The following is a 16,739-nucleotide window of genomic DNA, read 5'->3' on the forward strand; positions in this document are numbered from 1 at the left end:
ATAGCCCAAGTGTACATCGACTGATGTATGGATAAAGAAGATAGCATATATATACACATATATATAGGTATATATGTATATATATGTGTATATATGTACATACACACACATATATATGTATGTGTATATATATATACACACACACATATATACCCATACAATGGAATATTACTCAGCCATCAAAAAGAATGAAATATTGCCATTCTCAAGGACATGGGTTTAGCTAGAAAGTATCATGTTAAATGAAATAAGTCAGTCAGAGAAAGACAGATACCATATGAATTCACATATATGTGGAATTTAAGAGACAAAACAAATGAACAAAGGAAAAAAAGAGAGAGCAAGGGAAATGGAGAAACAGACTTAACTGTAGAGAATAAACTCATGGTTACCAGAGGAAAAGTGGGTAAGGGTTATGGGTTAAATAGGTGCTAGAGATTAAGGAGTGCACTTGTGATAAGCGCTGAGTGTTGTATGGAAGCGTGGGATCAGTATATTGCATACCTGAAAGTAATAAAATTCTATGTTAAGTAATTGGAATTTGAATAAAAACTTAAAAAAATTCCTCCCCTAAAACTTCCATAAAAACAGGCAATAAAATACAAGAAATCATGATTTTGTATATGCCCCTGAAAAATCTCTTTAGGTTTTATTAATACAGCATTCATCACAGCATGTTCTACTAAAATAACCAAACAAACAAGCATTGCTCAAAAGTCCAATACTTACTGGAAGACACACTACAAAAAGAAACATTTTAATAATATGAATGATTATTCAATATATCAGAGAATGTACAAGCCAAGTAGAGTTAAAATATTATAATTTAACATAATTTTCATAAAAAAAAATTTTCTCACCAGATAGAATTTAAATCAATTTTTGACTGAGTAATCATAAATAGAGTTATATTATTCAATCACAGGCTTAGTAGGAAGGACTGTCTCATGAAATGACGTTCCTCTAATCACTGAAAGAGGTAGTTATCCTCTAGCATATTATCTATCAGGTTGGGCATGGGCTTTTTTAAAAAAAGAATATTAGGACTTGAATTAGGACTCCAAATACCACTCAATTCTGCTAAGTAGAAACTAAGTTAAAAATAGACAATTATTTTCATGACTTCACCAGCCAAATAATGTATTTCAATATACTGGAGACACTGTGCCAAGTATTAGAAGTGAAACTGCTTAAAAAAGCATAAAGTTGAACAAAAATCAAAATGGCTACACAAACGTTTTAGTGAAGCTGGATTTTATTTATTTTTTTATTATTTTTTTTAACATTTATTTATTTTTGAGAGACAGAGAGAGACAGAATATGAAGGGGAGGGGCAGAGAGAGAGGGAGACACAGAATTCGAAGCACGCTACAGGCTCTGAGCTGTCAGCACAGAGCCCGACGCGGGGCCTCAACTCACAAACCGCGAGATCATGACCTGAGCCGAAGCCAGGCGCTCGACCAACTGAGCCACCCAGGAGCCCCAAAGCTGGATTCTATTTTATTTTCTTAATGTTTATTCATTTTTGAGAGACAGAGCATGAGCGGGTAAGAGGCAGAGAGAGGGAGACACAGAATCTGAAGCAAGGTCCAGGCTCCAAGCTGTCAGCACAGAGGCCGACAGGGGGCTTGAACTCACGAACAGTGAGATTATGACCTGAGCTGAAGTTGGACGCTCAACCAACTGAGCCACCCAGGTGCCCCAATGAAGCTGGATTTTAAAGTTACCTTTTACGTCTCTTCTGCAAACCTCCCCTCCTCCCTTTAGGCTTTTGTTTCAGCAACCTGGTACCATCTTAAAGACATGACAAAGGAGGCTGGTAGCAAGTACGCAATTCCTGTCAAAATCAGTTGGATTCTGTATTTCCCTAAAACACTCTCTAGCCCCTCCCTCCAGTGGGCTTGCAGTTGTTGAAGGCCATAGGCTGCTGCAGCCTCCTTTGCCTGGGAAAGCAATAAAGCTATTGTGCCTCTTTATCCCAAACTCTGTCTTCACATTATGTTTTGGCTCTGAAGCATAGAGGTAGGTTTTTGATAACACAAAAGATATAAAAATTAATAAGATTCAATCACTGTCCACAAGAAATATATAATGGAGGAGAGCTGCTAAGACAGTGTACATATAGCTATAATAGAGAATATAAATGCCCTAAGACTGATTCAAGTGAGTACTCTTGAGGTTCCAAAAGAAAAAGATTATAACTGGTAACAATTACCTCATCTCCCATCTGTGGGACAAATGGGGAACGTCGTGGTATGGTATCCAAAATCCACTGAGGGGCAAACCATTCTTCATTGGGTTCACCTGCCATAGAAAGCAGTCCTCCTTTCTAAAATATAGTTCACAAATATATAAACCATAAATATATATGAACAGTAGTATGAAAAGTAACAAAATATCTTAAAAAATCAGATTATAATAAAACCTAAAAATACAAATTTTAAGCATTTTTATTTATCAAGTAATTATGTACATCTGTACCAATAAAATAATCAAGTGAATTCTTTAATATATTGCTCAATTTTGGCTGACAGATAATAATATGACATTATATACTATCTAAAAACCACAAATTTTCACGTTCCTAGAATACCATGTGAATTCAAGTATAAGTAACAAAATAATTTTTTGCCAATAAAATGGTGACAGTCAAGAAGACAATTCTGTCTACTAAAGCAAGAGGATACAGAATATGTACATAATAAATTTTTTAAGTACTATTCACAAAACTATGTGGATTAAGTCTTTATAAAGTCCAAATGAAATCATAGTGAAGAAGAGAAACCATCACTGGGATGAAATAAAAACAAAGAAATGGAAGAAGTCCTACATGATTTATTCTACCCTTTCATTTTACAAGTCAAAAATGGAAAGAAATTTATGGCTGGAAACATGACAAGAATAACACTTTTATTCTCTAGTGGCTTATCATTTAAAACTACTATATTTAAGGGGCGCCTGGGTGGCGCAGTCGGTTAAGCGTCCGACTTCAGCCAGGTCACGATCTCGCGCTCCGTGAGTTCGAGCCCCGCGTCAGGCTCTGGGCTGATGGCTCGGAGCCTGGAGCCTGTTTCCGATGCTGTGTCTCCCTCTCTCTCTGCCCCTCCCCCGTTCATGCTCTGTCTCTCTCTGTCCCAAAAAAAAATAAAAATAAATAAAAATAAAAAAAATAAAACTACTATATTTAAAAAAGTGATTATCAATATGTTTACATAACAACGAAGATATTCTAGTCTCTACTTTTGGTAACAAAAAATTTAAAAGTTTTTCTTTAAAGTCATTTTAAACAATTTAGTTTCTCAGATGGAATGTTATTTTTAGAGAAAACTCAAGTGTTACTGATGTGGAGAAAGGCAGCAAAATTTCAAAAAAATTAAACTTCCTTAAAATTTATAGCCCATTAACAAGTGCCTGAGATAGGAAGAATGACCTTCCTCAAGGAACTTACCTGCCTCAATGTTAAAACTTTGTTAGAGGCAAAAGGCAACCTTAGCCTCACATTAGCCCGACCTCCAAGATCCTGTAAAAATCCCATTGGAAACTTCCTTTATCTCTACCCTCTCAAGATAGATGTTAGCAATCATCCCCTAAGCATAGGGACTAAGTTTTTACTAGACAGTAGTAAATTACCTTTTCCTAACAGGTAGCCCTCAAGGTCCTAGAAACCTTCTTTCCAAATTCCTTAAAAGTTGGGCTATCCCTAACTCCCTCCCAACTTGAAAGTATATAATCAGCCACTCCTCCCAACCCCAGTGCAGTTCTTTCTGCCCAGGAGTCCTGTCCCTGTGCTTAATAAAATCACCTTTTTGCACCAAAGATGTCTCAAGAATTCTTTCTTGACCGTTTGTTCCTGAACCCCAACATTTCAAATATTACTATTAAATATTCAAATGTCAGAGGCAAAAACAAAAACAGAAACAACTTGTAAATTTACAAACCTTCTTTCTAGTTTGTTTAGGTTTCTTTTGCCTGTCTTCTAGTGACTTCAAATTCTCCTCCTCAGAGCTGCTGCATATTTTACGTGTTGCCTGTCTCGTTTGTCTTTTTGGAGGTTGCAAATTTATTCCAGCATCTGCTGTCCAATCAGAGTATTCACTTGATGAATCACTGTAAATATATCAAAATTATGAATATATAGGTTTAGGAAAAGGAATAGTTTGCCTTTTAATTGAAAGATGATCATTTTGTAATAAAATAGCATTATAAATGACATGGTTTTTGTTCTAACTGAACAGAAAAAATACCAATATAAATTTTTGATCATTAAGGGATTTCAGTGAAATGATTCTTGGATAAAGTATAATGGTTAGTTTCCCATAACAGAATTTCAAATTCAAAATTCCTAAAATAAATAGATACATAAAATAAAATAGAATTCAAAATTCCTGTCGAAGTCACAAAATCTTTAAATAAAGATGCCTCTTATCCATGGAAATGGTTACATGTAGCTGTTTTAAAACTCAAATAAATAAACACAGTCTGCTAAGATGCAGAATCTTGGATTTACAAAGCATCTTATTTTACAAATGAGGAAACTAAAGCCCACAGTGACACGCTCAAAAAGATACTGGCAGGACCAGGATGAAGCAAGTCTCTGGACTCCCAACCCAGTACTCTTTCTGCTATAAAACACTATTTTAACTCTGGTTTTAAAATGGACAAATAATTTTGACCAAATCTAAACCATTAAAACTACCTGGAAGAGCTTTCACTTTGCCATTCAATAACAGGATCCTCTACAGACGCATCACTTGTGCCAATGGTTTCATCTTCCTGCAACAAGGAGCCAGCAATTAAGATATATGGTTATTAACTAGCATATTATTAATTAGCACACACTACCTGTTTTATAACACTTTCTATATTTCCTCCAACAAAACAACATTCCAGGTAAAATGTACATAATCATCTTTCTACATATATCTGTAACTCACAACTAAGCCTACCAGGTATTTAAAGCTTTCTAACATCTACTATCTTATTGATATGGGACATCTTTTATTATTTCAAAGACTAAACAAACTCCTTAAGGCTCCCAAATAGAACCCTCTTAAATGTTAAGACCATTGTTTAAAAAGTATCTATAGGGGCGCCTGGGTGGCTCAGTCGGTTAAGCGTCCGACTTCGGCTCAGGTCATGATCTCATGGTCCGTGAGTTCGAGCCCCGCGTCGGGCTCTGTGCTGACAGCTCAGAGCCTGGAGCCTGCTTCAGATTCTGTGTCTCCCTCTCTCTCTGACCCTCCCCTGTTCATGCTCTGTCTCTCTCTGTCTCAAAAATAAATAAACATTAAAAAAAATTTAAAAAGTTTCTATGTGCCTCTGCCAAGTGACTATAATTACTCTCCATAAGAAAATTAATAATATTTTTATGATGTTAAATTTCAAACATACCAAAGTAGAGGGAATAAATTACCTTTGTGTATACAGTTTCCAGTTTAGACAATAACTCACTGCCTACCTTGTTTTATTTGTACCATCACCAACTGCCTCATACACGAGGGATTTTTTTTGAAGCAAATCCTTATAAAAATAGCATTTTAACTATAAACATTTAGTAAGATTATGATTCTTTTCAAAACACAACCATAACACCATTATGACATTCGAAGGGTAATGTCAATTCCTGAATATCTAACCATTCTTTTCAGTTGACTATTTTCATAGGTAGGAGAGAGAAGGAAGGACATCATTGATAAGAATTAAACAACGTGTCAGGGGGCGCCTCGGTGTCTCAGTCAGTTAAACGTCTGACTTTGGCTCAAGTCATGATTTCGCGGTTTGTGAGTTCAAGCCCTGTGTCGGGCTCTGTGCTGACAGCTCAGAGCCTGAAGCCTGCTTCACATTCCGTGTCTTCCCCTCTCTCTGACCCTCCCATGCTCATGCTCTGTCTCTCAATAATAAATAAATGTTAAAAAATTTTTTTAAAAATTAAAGAACTGTCAGGGAGTCTGAGTAGCTCATCCGGTTAAGTGTCTGACTTCAGCTCAGGTCATGATGTCACGTTTCATGAATTTCAGCTTGGGATTGTAGCTCTCTCCACTCTCTCTGCCCCTCCCCTGTTCACACTGTACTTTCTCTCTCTCTCTCTCTCTCTCTCTCTCTCTCTCTCGATAAATAAATAAATAAATAAATAAGGATTAAAGAACTGTCCACGGTGGAAGAAAAATGGGAGTGCCATATATTGTCAATGGATAATTAAACCCTAATTATCTATTTAAAAACTAAAGTTGTTAAGAGAACAAAAGGACTGGAGAAGAGAAGAAGAAAAGAATTGGTATAATCTATTCCATTACCATGAATAATTATATCCGAAAAGCCATCACTTAGTAATCTCCATAGCTGATGAAGTCAACAATAATGAAAAATGTGCATATTCTGCTGATTACACAGTCAACCAGTTCTAGGACTGTAAACTAGTTATCATTGTTTATGTTCCACTTTTTATTTCTGGGCAGATTTCCTCTGACTCTCTTTTCTCACTGTCCCAAAGCCAAACTTTTGCTGGCATGTCTGATATTCTCAAACAAAATATCTTAGGTACAAATCAGAGAAGATATCTAAATAAATTCAATTATATTGCTCAAATTTGCCTATTAAATGCCTTACTAATGAATAATTTTCTTAAAAGAAAAACACTAAAATAAGTCGCTATTAAAATGACTTTTAAAAGTAAACCCAAGGTGATAATACTTACTGGGAAACAAACAATTACATGGAGTAAATAATAGTAGATATCTAACCTCTGAGGAGCTGTCTGAGTCTTCCTGTACACCTGAAGTTTGACAAGATGCTTGTGAATTATGTTCTATATTGGACCGTGTTTGGTAAGTATGCTGACGCTTGCGCTGTGTCCTTCGTAAAGACCGCCCATAGCTAGGCTGATAATCATTCTGTAATAAAAAAAAAATAGATTTAAAAAAATGAAAGGCTCAGTGAACATACACAAATGAATATATATAAAGCAAATCAATTGGGCAGGGGTAGGGTATGGGTGGAGGTAATAATCAGGAATAAATTCCCAAAAAGAAAACACAAAATATAGCTACATATATATATATATATGTATGCATACATATATATATGTATGCATACATACATATATATGCACATACATATACATATATATGCACATATATATACATACACACATATATATGTATATATATATATACGTATAGGTATATATACATGTAAGTATACACACACACACACACACACACACACACACACACACATATTTAAACCACCTTCCATTAATACTGATTACTTTCCTACTTTGAAAATTTTGTGATCAAATTAAAGACAGTCCTGAAAGTTTGGGCTGCAAGAATGTGCCCACTCAAAATTTACATATACCATTTTATTCACAATTTATTACAAGATGAAGCAAGATACCTATATCATACCTATATATAAATAATTCTTTTTTTAATCTATTTATTTTGAGAGAGAGAGAGAGATTGAGTGCATGCACACGAATGTGGGGGGGGTGGGGTAGGCAGAAAGAGAGGGAGAGAGAGAGAATCCCAAGCAGGCTCTGTGCTGTCAGCGCAGAGCCAAACGCAGGGCTCCATCTCACAGACTGTGAGATCATGAACTGACTGAGCCACCCAGGCACTCCTATATAATTCTTAATATAATATGTACTTTAGTTCTTTAAAAAATGACATTCAGCAAACTGATTAAAAATAAAGCCTTAATTTTAACAACTACAGTGTAAAGTGAAAACTATTTTATTCTAACCTTTACAAGTCTAAAATAGTATTAATGATATACCATTATGTAAAAGTTACAACCCTCGCATGTTATCAGGAGTAAATAGGGGCACCTGGGTAGCTCAGTCAGTTAAGCATCCGACAGTTTCAGCTCAGGGCATGATCTCAAGGTTCATGGGTTTGAACCCCACACTGGGCTCTCTACTGACAGCGCAGAGCCCGCTTGGGATTCTGTCTCTCTCCCTCTCTCTGCCCCTTGAGCTCTCTCTCTCTCTCTCTCTCAAAGTAAATAAACTTAAAAAAAACCTCATAAATAAATCAGTATCAACACCAGTTTCTTATCGTATACATAAATATTTCTCAGTTTTGATATAAATAAAATGTTTATAGACTCAACTACTTTGTTTATTAATCTCAGACAAATCTGATATTTGAGAAATCAGCTTAGCAGGAAAAAATAATATAAATCATGGATCTGAGCCATTGAAAATCTCTACGAAAATAATCTTATCAGAGAACATCAAATAAGCTAAGAAAACCTCAACAGAAATTAAGACAGTAGGCATCAAAATGATCTAAGGATACTTGGAGATATTCATATGATACTTACCTAAAATTGTGTTTATCAATACTGAAAAAAAACATTTAAAATTCAGTATCCATTGCCTAGATATCTTTCATAATGTTAAAATCATCCTAGACTCTCCAAGTTACTGTACTTTTCAGGAGTTATGGTTAAATCTGGGAACAAGAACATACACTCTCACGCCACTAGTTTGTTCAGTCTCAGAATACTAGCAAGGGGCTTACTATGTACCTAATCGAGTATAGGAATCTTACTCTCTGCTTAGCAGTTTCTACTGGGAATATGAATCTTTCCAGTGTATAGATAAGATTTTGCTCCTATATGATCAGGTAGGCCAAGAGTGGGCCTTTTCTGTAAAAGGCCAGAGTATAAATATTTTTGCCTTTGAGGTCATATGATCTCTGCTGGACTCATTCAACTCTATAGTGTGAAAGCAGCCATAGGCAATATAATTAATAAGTGTGGCTGTGTTCCAATAAAGCTATTAACAGGAATGGGCAGTAGTCTGCCAACCTCTGACCTAGGGTATCTAAACATTTATTTTACAGTGATTAGTATCAGCCAACAATTTTAAGCTTTTACTCTAACCATATGAAAATGGCATTTTAATACAAATGTCCTATATCTACAATGACAACATGTCCTAAATTTGGGGGCATAGTCCTAACTTTGTATAATTTCAATTTTATTAATAAGAACTATATATTTCAATTTCACGTTAAAAAATAGGTTACCTATATGTAGTCAACTAGCAAAATAGCCCCCTAATACATAACTCTTACCTTTGAAAAATCCAGTATCTGCAAATATTTGAAAATAGTGTACCCCAAAGTACTGTAAAACTAAACTTACCCTTTGGGTAGTATAAGATGGTTTTTTCTTTTTTTCAACTGTATAAAGACTGATTTCTATGTCACCTTTTGCAATTCGACATTCTTCCTGAACCCTAATAACAAAGGTCAAAGTGACAGAAAATCACCAAAAATCAAACCAAAAGTGTAAAAGACTAACAAAAAAAGAGACAGGCAAACCATAAATCAGACTCTTAACTATAGAGAACAAACTGAGGGTTGCTGGAGGGGAGGTGGGGGGGTGATGAGTGATGGGTATTAAGGAGGGCACTTGTGATGAGCACTGGCTGTTATACGTAAGCAATGAATCACAAAGTTCTACTGAAACTAATATTACAGTATATGTTAGCTAACTGGAACTTAATTAAAAACTTAAAAAAAGAAATGCATTTGAAATATAACACTGTATTAGTTTAAGGTATACAACAAGATGTTTTGATATACTTATATATTTCAAAATGGTTACCAAAGTAAGTTTAATAACACCCATCAAAAAAATAAAGTGTTGCTGTAACAGAGAAAAAAAGATAACAAAAGTACCCTTTAAATATAAAATTTGCCACTTTAATCATTTTTAGGTATACAATTCAATGGTGTTAATGACATTTACAATGTTGTATAACAATCATCACCCTATTTCCAAAACTTTTTCACCACTCAAAACTTTGTAACCATTAAGCAGTAACTCTATTTGTCCTTGTACCAGCCCTTGTTAACTTCTAATCAACTTTACATCTGTATGAATTTGTCTAACCTAGATATTTCATAAGTGGAATCATATGGTATTTGTCCTTTTGTGTCTGGTATTTCACTTAGCATATTTTCAATATTTATCCATGTTGTCACAGGTATCAGAACTTCATTCCTTTTTATGACTGAGCAATATTCCACTGTGTGTGTGTGTGTGTGTGTGTATATATATATATATATATATATATATATATATCACATTTTGTTTCTCTATTCATCTGAGTACAGACACTTGAATTATTTCTACTGTTCCCTATTGTGAATAATGTAGCAATGAACATGGCATACAAGTATCTATTTGAGCTCCTGACTTTCAATTACACTTTAATGTTTTGAGAAAAGAATTATTTCAAATTGTTCTACTGCCAAGTGTTCATAAATTACCTATGTCTCCCTTTTTCTTATTACTGCTGTAGAAAGAAAAGGTGAAACTAAATTATGTTTGCTACTTGTTGGCTTAGCTGGCAAAAGGCCTGGTAAAAGAGATAGCATGATTAAGAAATTTTGTATATTCTCTGTCAAATGTTCTTTTTTCTTTTCTAAATCTATTCCCAGTCTATGTGGATTACCTGGAGTTGATATTAAAACAAATGTTAGGATTTACAAATAAGGATAGGTATTCTAAATTTGAAATTCATCCTAATGAAATCCTTTCATGCAAGGAAGTCTACTTAAGTGGCATTTCTAAATATACCCTAAGCACTGGGGTCTACAACATACTTATATGGCACTCCCAAACTATTCCAATATTAAATTGATGGCCCTTTCCTCAGAACTACTGTTGAATTTGGGGCCTATATATCACAAACATACTTAATCACATATGGTCTCATGTTCTTACTTAGTAGTATTTGTATTCTTATCTTCTAAACGAGACTATGAACTCATAGAAGACAAACTATGCTTTTCATTTTTCAGTATTTCCCAAACCATTTAGCACAAAGCCAAACAAACTGAAGATGATCATTAAATAGTTGTTATGGAATGAAGTAACTGGAACAATGTAGAAAAAACTAATATAAAACTCAGTTTGATTAAAAACTACCTTAGTTATTAAAATTTATTAACTAAACTATAAAACTCTCAATTTTCTTATGAATGTTACCTTATTAACTCACCTACTAACTCCAGTATTTAGTTCATTGACCACCACTCTTCTGCTCCATGCCATGAGATCTCGTTCAGTGGCCATCTGACTCCGAGGAGCATTGTTATGCATTTGTCGGACACCTTCAATTTGACCACTACGTCGAAGCCCAATATTTGGGGAAGAAGATACGTCCATATTTGGACTTCTCAGAGCTAAAACAAAAAGAAAGGTATCACTTTCTGAACAAAGGCACCAAATTTTTTGACATTGGTACTCTAAAATAGATGAGTCTAAGATAGTACTTTTCAACAATGCTGCTATCTATTTGCTCTAAATTTTCTATACCACCTTTATGGTTTTTTTATAGTGTGATGAATAAAGCAAAGCACTCAATAAATGTTTAAAGTTTCTATCACTCTTAAATGTTTTCAAAGTACATTCACATCTGTTGTCTACCAAATGCTCAAGAAATACTAAAAGTATATTTAACATGATTTGGTAGATTCACAAATGTTTATTATTACTAGTTCAGAAAGCAACTTGTAACCTAAATCCTACATTTAGCCTATTAAAAGGTTTATGTATAAAGCTTCAATAGGCTTTCAAAAAAAATAAGAGAAAAAGTATATTTTTTTAATTTATTTATTTTGAGCGGGGGTGGACAGAGAGAGAGGGGGAGAGAGAATCCCAAGCAGGCTCCTCTTCAGTGTCAACACAGAGCCTGATGTGGGGTTTGATGCCACAAACCATTGGATCATGACATGAGCTGAAATCAAGAAGTGGATGTTCAACCAACCGAACCACCCAAGCGCCCCCTGCTAAGTATTTTTTAACTATCAAAATTTCATTTTCAAAATTGATAATGCAGTTAAAGAAAGGAAAAATAAAGTAATGAAACTTTTCAAGCCCCTAGATATATCCCTGTTTTTTTTATTTTTGTTGTATTTGCAAATATAATAAAAATGGAAATTGAATGATTCATTCAACTGTTAAAAGAATCACCAGGAAAGATAAAAAAAATTGAAATAAACATTGGAAATAGAAGTCAGTGGGTCCACTTTGACTAATGGCATTTCAAATCTATCCACAGAAATCTATTGAGGGTAGAGCTGAACACTGATTTCATTAAGGCATCTCTATATCAGGGTTCTAAGAAAGTTTTATGTCTTAGAAAGAAAGGGCCTAGATATATAGGATTATCAGTCCACATCTTATCTTGTTCCAGGTCAAGGAAAGCTCATCTGAGTCAGGTGCTCCTTAGGTAAACAAAGAATGGTTTTATTTTAATTTTATGGGATACTTAAGACTCAGGAAATGAGTAAAATATACTGTGAATCATTCAACTTTAAATCACTTTATTCATTTCTTGGACTCCAAAAGCCATACCTGAAAGAACCACAATTACATAAACGTAAAAAGAAATACATTTGCCAAAATCCCATAAAAAGACTGCATTTTAAAGTACAACTAATAGTTCTTGATAAAACTAAAATTGACACTGCTCACTTTGGCCGCACAGGACACTAAATCTGGAATGATACAGAGAAGATTAGCATGGCCCCTGAACAAGGATGACATGCAAATTCACGAAGAATTCCATAGTTAAAAAAAAAAGTACAACTGACAGAAGCTAAGATTTATATAAAATTCAGATTCATAAAGTGAAGGAAAAGATACAATAAATTAGAATACTGCTAGTAATTTATATCAAACTGTTGTGAAATTCAATTCAGAAGTTTCACCTGGGGGCGCCTGGGTGCCTCAATCAGTTAAGTGTCCGACTGTTGATTTTGGCTCAGGTCATGATCTCAGAGTTGTGAGATCAGCCCCACATGGGGCTCTGCAGTGGGCACGGAGCCTGCTGGAGATTCTCTCTCCTCGTCCTTTGTCCCTCACCTACTTGAATGTGCACACACACTGTCTCTCCCTCTCTCTCTCTCTCTCTCAAAAAAAAAAAAAAAAGTATCTGTATTCCCTAAGAATAGGGCTTATCTTCCAGTGTATTTCTGTAAATTCAAGAGAGGAAGGGGATAATGTTGCTTTCTTTTCAACAAAGGAGGGTAAATTTTTTGTTAGTAATTTTTAAATTCACAGTGGTTTTAATTTTGAAAACTATAAGTTGGTTCCCCTTTTACAAAAAGGCTGTACACTTATTGCAGTACCTTACTTCCCTTAATGGAACAAAAGTAAAGACTGAAAATACATTAATGAGTTAAGAGAATACAGTATATTAAAATATACTACCTGTATCTTGTAAGAGATGCTAAGACATTTAGCAACAAATGGCAATGATATTATGGAACTTTGATGTATTTAATATCACAACTGTAAGTTAATAAAAATGTTTTTATTTAAAAATCTCAAATGTTCCTTACACAGACTTAGTACAAGTAAAATAAAGTACCTTCATTATATAAATATATACATACTTACCACCATTAGCAGAATATGATCTATTAATTGGAATATGTGGAATATCTCCTTCATTAATTAGTCTCAGATCTTGTTCTCTCTGTAGCTCCCTGATTATTCCATCAAGAATGCTCTCATCTTGGTCATTGGTTTGTTGCCCAATTACTTGTTCTACCACTTCACCATCACCTTATTGAGACCAAAGATATGAAGCCAAAAGATTACTTACATTTTAATATACCCTAAATACGGTGAAACAAACCTTAATCTATAAAATTTCCAGGCAAATAATTAAAAAACAATATTAAAATGAAAATAAAACATACCAAATAGTATTTTTAAGGAACTTTTAAATTGTTTGATACATCAGCTTGTGTGTATGATTTAACAAATGCCCCCAAATTAGCCATTACTATGAGGGTCTTATCATCTTAAAGAATAATCATTAAATTATGAATTTTCAAATGTACATTCTTGATTGAATATTCCAAGCAAAAAGTCCAGAGTAGAGATCTTTTTTTTTTTTTTTTTAAATTTTTTTTTTCAACGTTTATTTATTTTTGGGACAGAGAGAGACAGAGCATGAACGGGGGAGGGGCAGAGAGAGAGGGAGACACAGAATCAGAAACAGGCTCCAGGCTCTGAGCCATCAGCCCAGAGCCTGACGCGGGGCTCGAACTCCCGGACCGCGAGATCGTGACCTGGCTGAAGTCGGACGCTTAACCGACTGCGCCACCCAGGCGCCCCCAGAGTAGAGATCTGAGTAAGGTTTAAATTAAGTTCAACCATAAATACATGAAATGTTTTGCATCTTTCATGAGAATTTCCTTTCTGAAATAAATCAAAATAATGGTCTTTCAAATACTGTCTGTTTTGAAAACACCTCAGTATATTGATAAGTACAGAAATTCTTTCTACTGACACACTGAAATCCATTGATTACATGTGAATAAAACTTTATTTACTACTATATTCTTTTTCTTAAATACATCTTACACATTTTTCATCTTGTCCTCTAGTATCCAATAAAAGGTATCCAAAAGAGTAGCTAAGTTATCAGGTCCTATAGGAAATGAAGTGTGATGAACTATAGATTTTTTTATTCAAATGTTTTGAGTGTTTTCTCCCATTTAATATTCATGCTTCTTACCCTTAACACATATGACATTATAAAAGTAAATATTAGCAAATGTGTAACATCATTTCATTACTCTACAAATCTTTATGAGAGTACATAAAAATATATGCAACATTTCACTCTATTAAGGACAATTCTTCCAAGTCTTAAATCCCTAGTAAAGAAATAAAATTCCATTTATAAATCAATACCTACACCTCACACCTGGAAGAAAACCTACAAATAACAAACTAAGGCATTATGGTATGTGAGATGGGGTGTAGAGAGCAGAATATGCAAGAGAAATATATAAATGAGATATGTTATTGAAGGGAAGATGGCTGGAGTAGGAGGACACTAGGCTTGCCTCCTCCCATGAATAAAACTAGATAACAACCAATTCATCCTAAATACCCTAGAAATCAATCTGAAAACTAGCAGAACAAACTCCACAACTAACTAAAGGCAGAGTACAGGTAAAGTATTTCTGTACTTATCAATATACTATAGGCCACATCAGAGAAGGTAGGAAGATGTGGTTTGAGAGAAAATCAGATATAGCAGCCATGGTGAGGAGGGAACTCAGGTTGCAGAGAAGGGCAACCTGTTGTCCTGTCTGGGCCTCAGTTTCTCCACTAGGCCCTGTGGGGAGACACAGGGGGCAGTCTGAGAGTGCCAGAGAAATCCAGGTCCTCACAAGACCTATAATATTTTGGGACTGTCACCTGGCCCTCTCCCAGGGGACCTACTTCCTTCCTGGCATCCCACTCCACAATCTCCCAGAAACCTCCCCTGCAAAAAAAAAAAAAAAAAAAAAAAAAAAAAAAAGTCTTTCTTTAATTAAAACTGTCTGAAACTTCTGTGGGTACAGAAACCACAAACTGGTTGGCAGAGAAAGGAGAAGAGAGGGAGAGGCAACCAGAAATCATTTGGGGCCAGTCTCCTCTCTGCCCGGGTTTCTTCCCCCAAGCCCCCTCAACAGCTCAGCCCAAAGCCTGTTGGGAAGTTTGCTGCCACAATGTGCCCTTGAAGGCACTCCTATACCACACACATCTGCATATGCCTTCACCTCCCTTCCCCACAGACCCTTAGCTGGCAGCACTCAGACAACAGAAAAAAAAGACAACAGAGAAAACACATATCCAGTCAGGGTGATGTGGAGAGACACCCTGCACAGGTGCCTCAGTATTCTACCTCCTCAGTGGTAGGGGGTGTATTCTGGGACCTCCCCTAGGCCTGGGCAGTCACCTGCAGCCACTGAAGCTCCATCTGTCACTGGACCTTGTGGGCAGTACTTGGGGTCATGTATCTGCCAGCCAAAGCCAAAGATCAGGCCACTCTGGTTGGTGCCTTGTGTTTAGTCCATCTGCAAGGACATGGATACCCCAACCTGGTATTGTACATGTGCCAATGGGTCCCAGGAGCTGTTATGCCCATCTGGCTGGCATACTTGTTCGTGCCTATCAGGAGGCTGATGGTTGAGTGGTCCACAGGTAGCAGGATATGGTTCTTGGGGTCATACAGATGACTTCTTGTGCCATAAGCTATCATGCCTGACTGGCTGGCACATTTGTTGGTGTCCATCAAGGAGCCCAATGATGCACTGGCCCGCCTTCATGGTGGTGTCATTGAAATTGCACTCCTGCTTCTCTGAGTATTTAAAACGAATGTCCATGCCACTCTGCAGCCCCTGGCCTTCCCAACCAGGATGAGAAGAGACACCTGCACCCATGTCATGCTCCCACTCTCAAACAGGTTGTTTGTCTCAAACAGGTCCCATGGGGTTCATGCTGTAGTTGACCATGGCCTTGAGGAAGGTGGAGATGTTTTCTAGTCGGTGCCAGTTCTGCATGGAGTGGCTGATCTTAGGGACTAAGCCTGGGTGCAGCTTATTCACTAATATACACACAATAATTTCCGTCTTTCAGACCCTTCTGAAAGTTGGGCCCAACAGAGAGGCCTGTAAGTCCCTGGATCCAGCTGCAGAGCTCCATGCCCTTCTGAAGGTCATATTGGGACAGGAGCCGGTTCTTGACCCCAGTTGAAAGCCTGTACAAGGGCCCTTGTTGAAATGTGTGGAGCTCATGGCTGTGGCACAGCAGGACCAAGAATGGGTTGAATCTTATATGACCATCAACTTAATATAGACAGCTACAAGATGGTGGTGCAGTAGGAGGACCCTAGGCTCACCTTGTCCCTTGAACTCAACTAGATAACT

The 16,739-nt window shown here is 36.1% G+C and overlaps 1 protein-coding gene and 2 pseudogenes across 4 annotated transcripts in view; 1 reads left to right on the forward strand and 2 right to left on the reverse strand.

The window, feature by feature from the left end:
- The window catches only part of BRWD3 (bromodomain and WD repeat domain containing 3), a 243,496-nt gene that overhangs the window by 80,960 nt on the left and 145,797 nt on the right, over positions 1-16,739 (reverse strand). For all 4 annotated transcript variants that reach the window (XM_030304700.2, XM_032592278.1, XM_030304699.2 and 1 more), the window contains exons 18-24: positions 13,426-13,593; positions 11,021-11,204; positions 9,154-9,247; positions 6,741-6,890; positions 4,697-4,773; positions 3,939-4,107; positions 2,216-2,329 (exon numbers count right to left, since the gene is read on the reverse strand). In XM_030304700.2, coding sequence (XP_030160560.1) covers positions 2,216-2,329; positions 3,939-4,107; positions 4,697-4,773; positions 6,741-6,890; positions 9,154-9,247; positions 11,021-11,204; positions 13,426-13,593 — 956 coding nt within the window. The remainder of the gene's footprint in view (positions 1-2,215; positions 2,330-3,938; positions 4,108-4,696; positions 4,774-6,740; positions 6,891-9,153; positions 9,248-11,020; positions 11,205-13,425; positions 13,594-16,739) is intronic.
- Positions 12,498-12,598, forward strand: LOC115507928 (annotated as a pseudogene).
- LOC115506702 lies at positions 15,673-16,607 on the reverse strand (annotated as a pseudogene).

The sequence above is a fragment of the Lynx canadensis genome, chromosome X (assembly GCF_007474595.2).
Source record: "Lynx canadensis isolate LIC74 chromosome X, mLynCan4.pri.v2, whole genome shotgun sequence".
Taxonomy (NCBI): Eukaryota; Metazoa; Chordata; class Mammalia; order Carnivora; family Felidae; genus Lynx; species Lynx canadensis.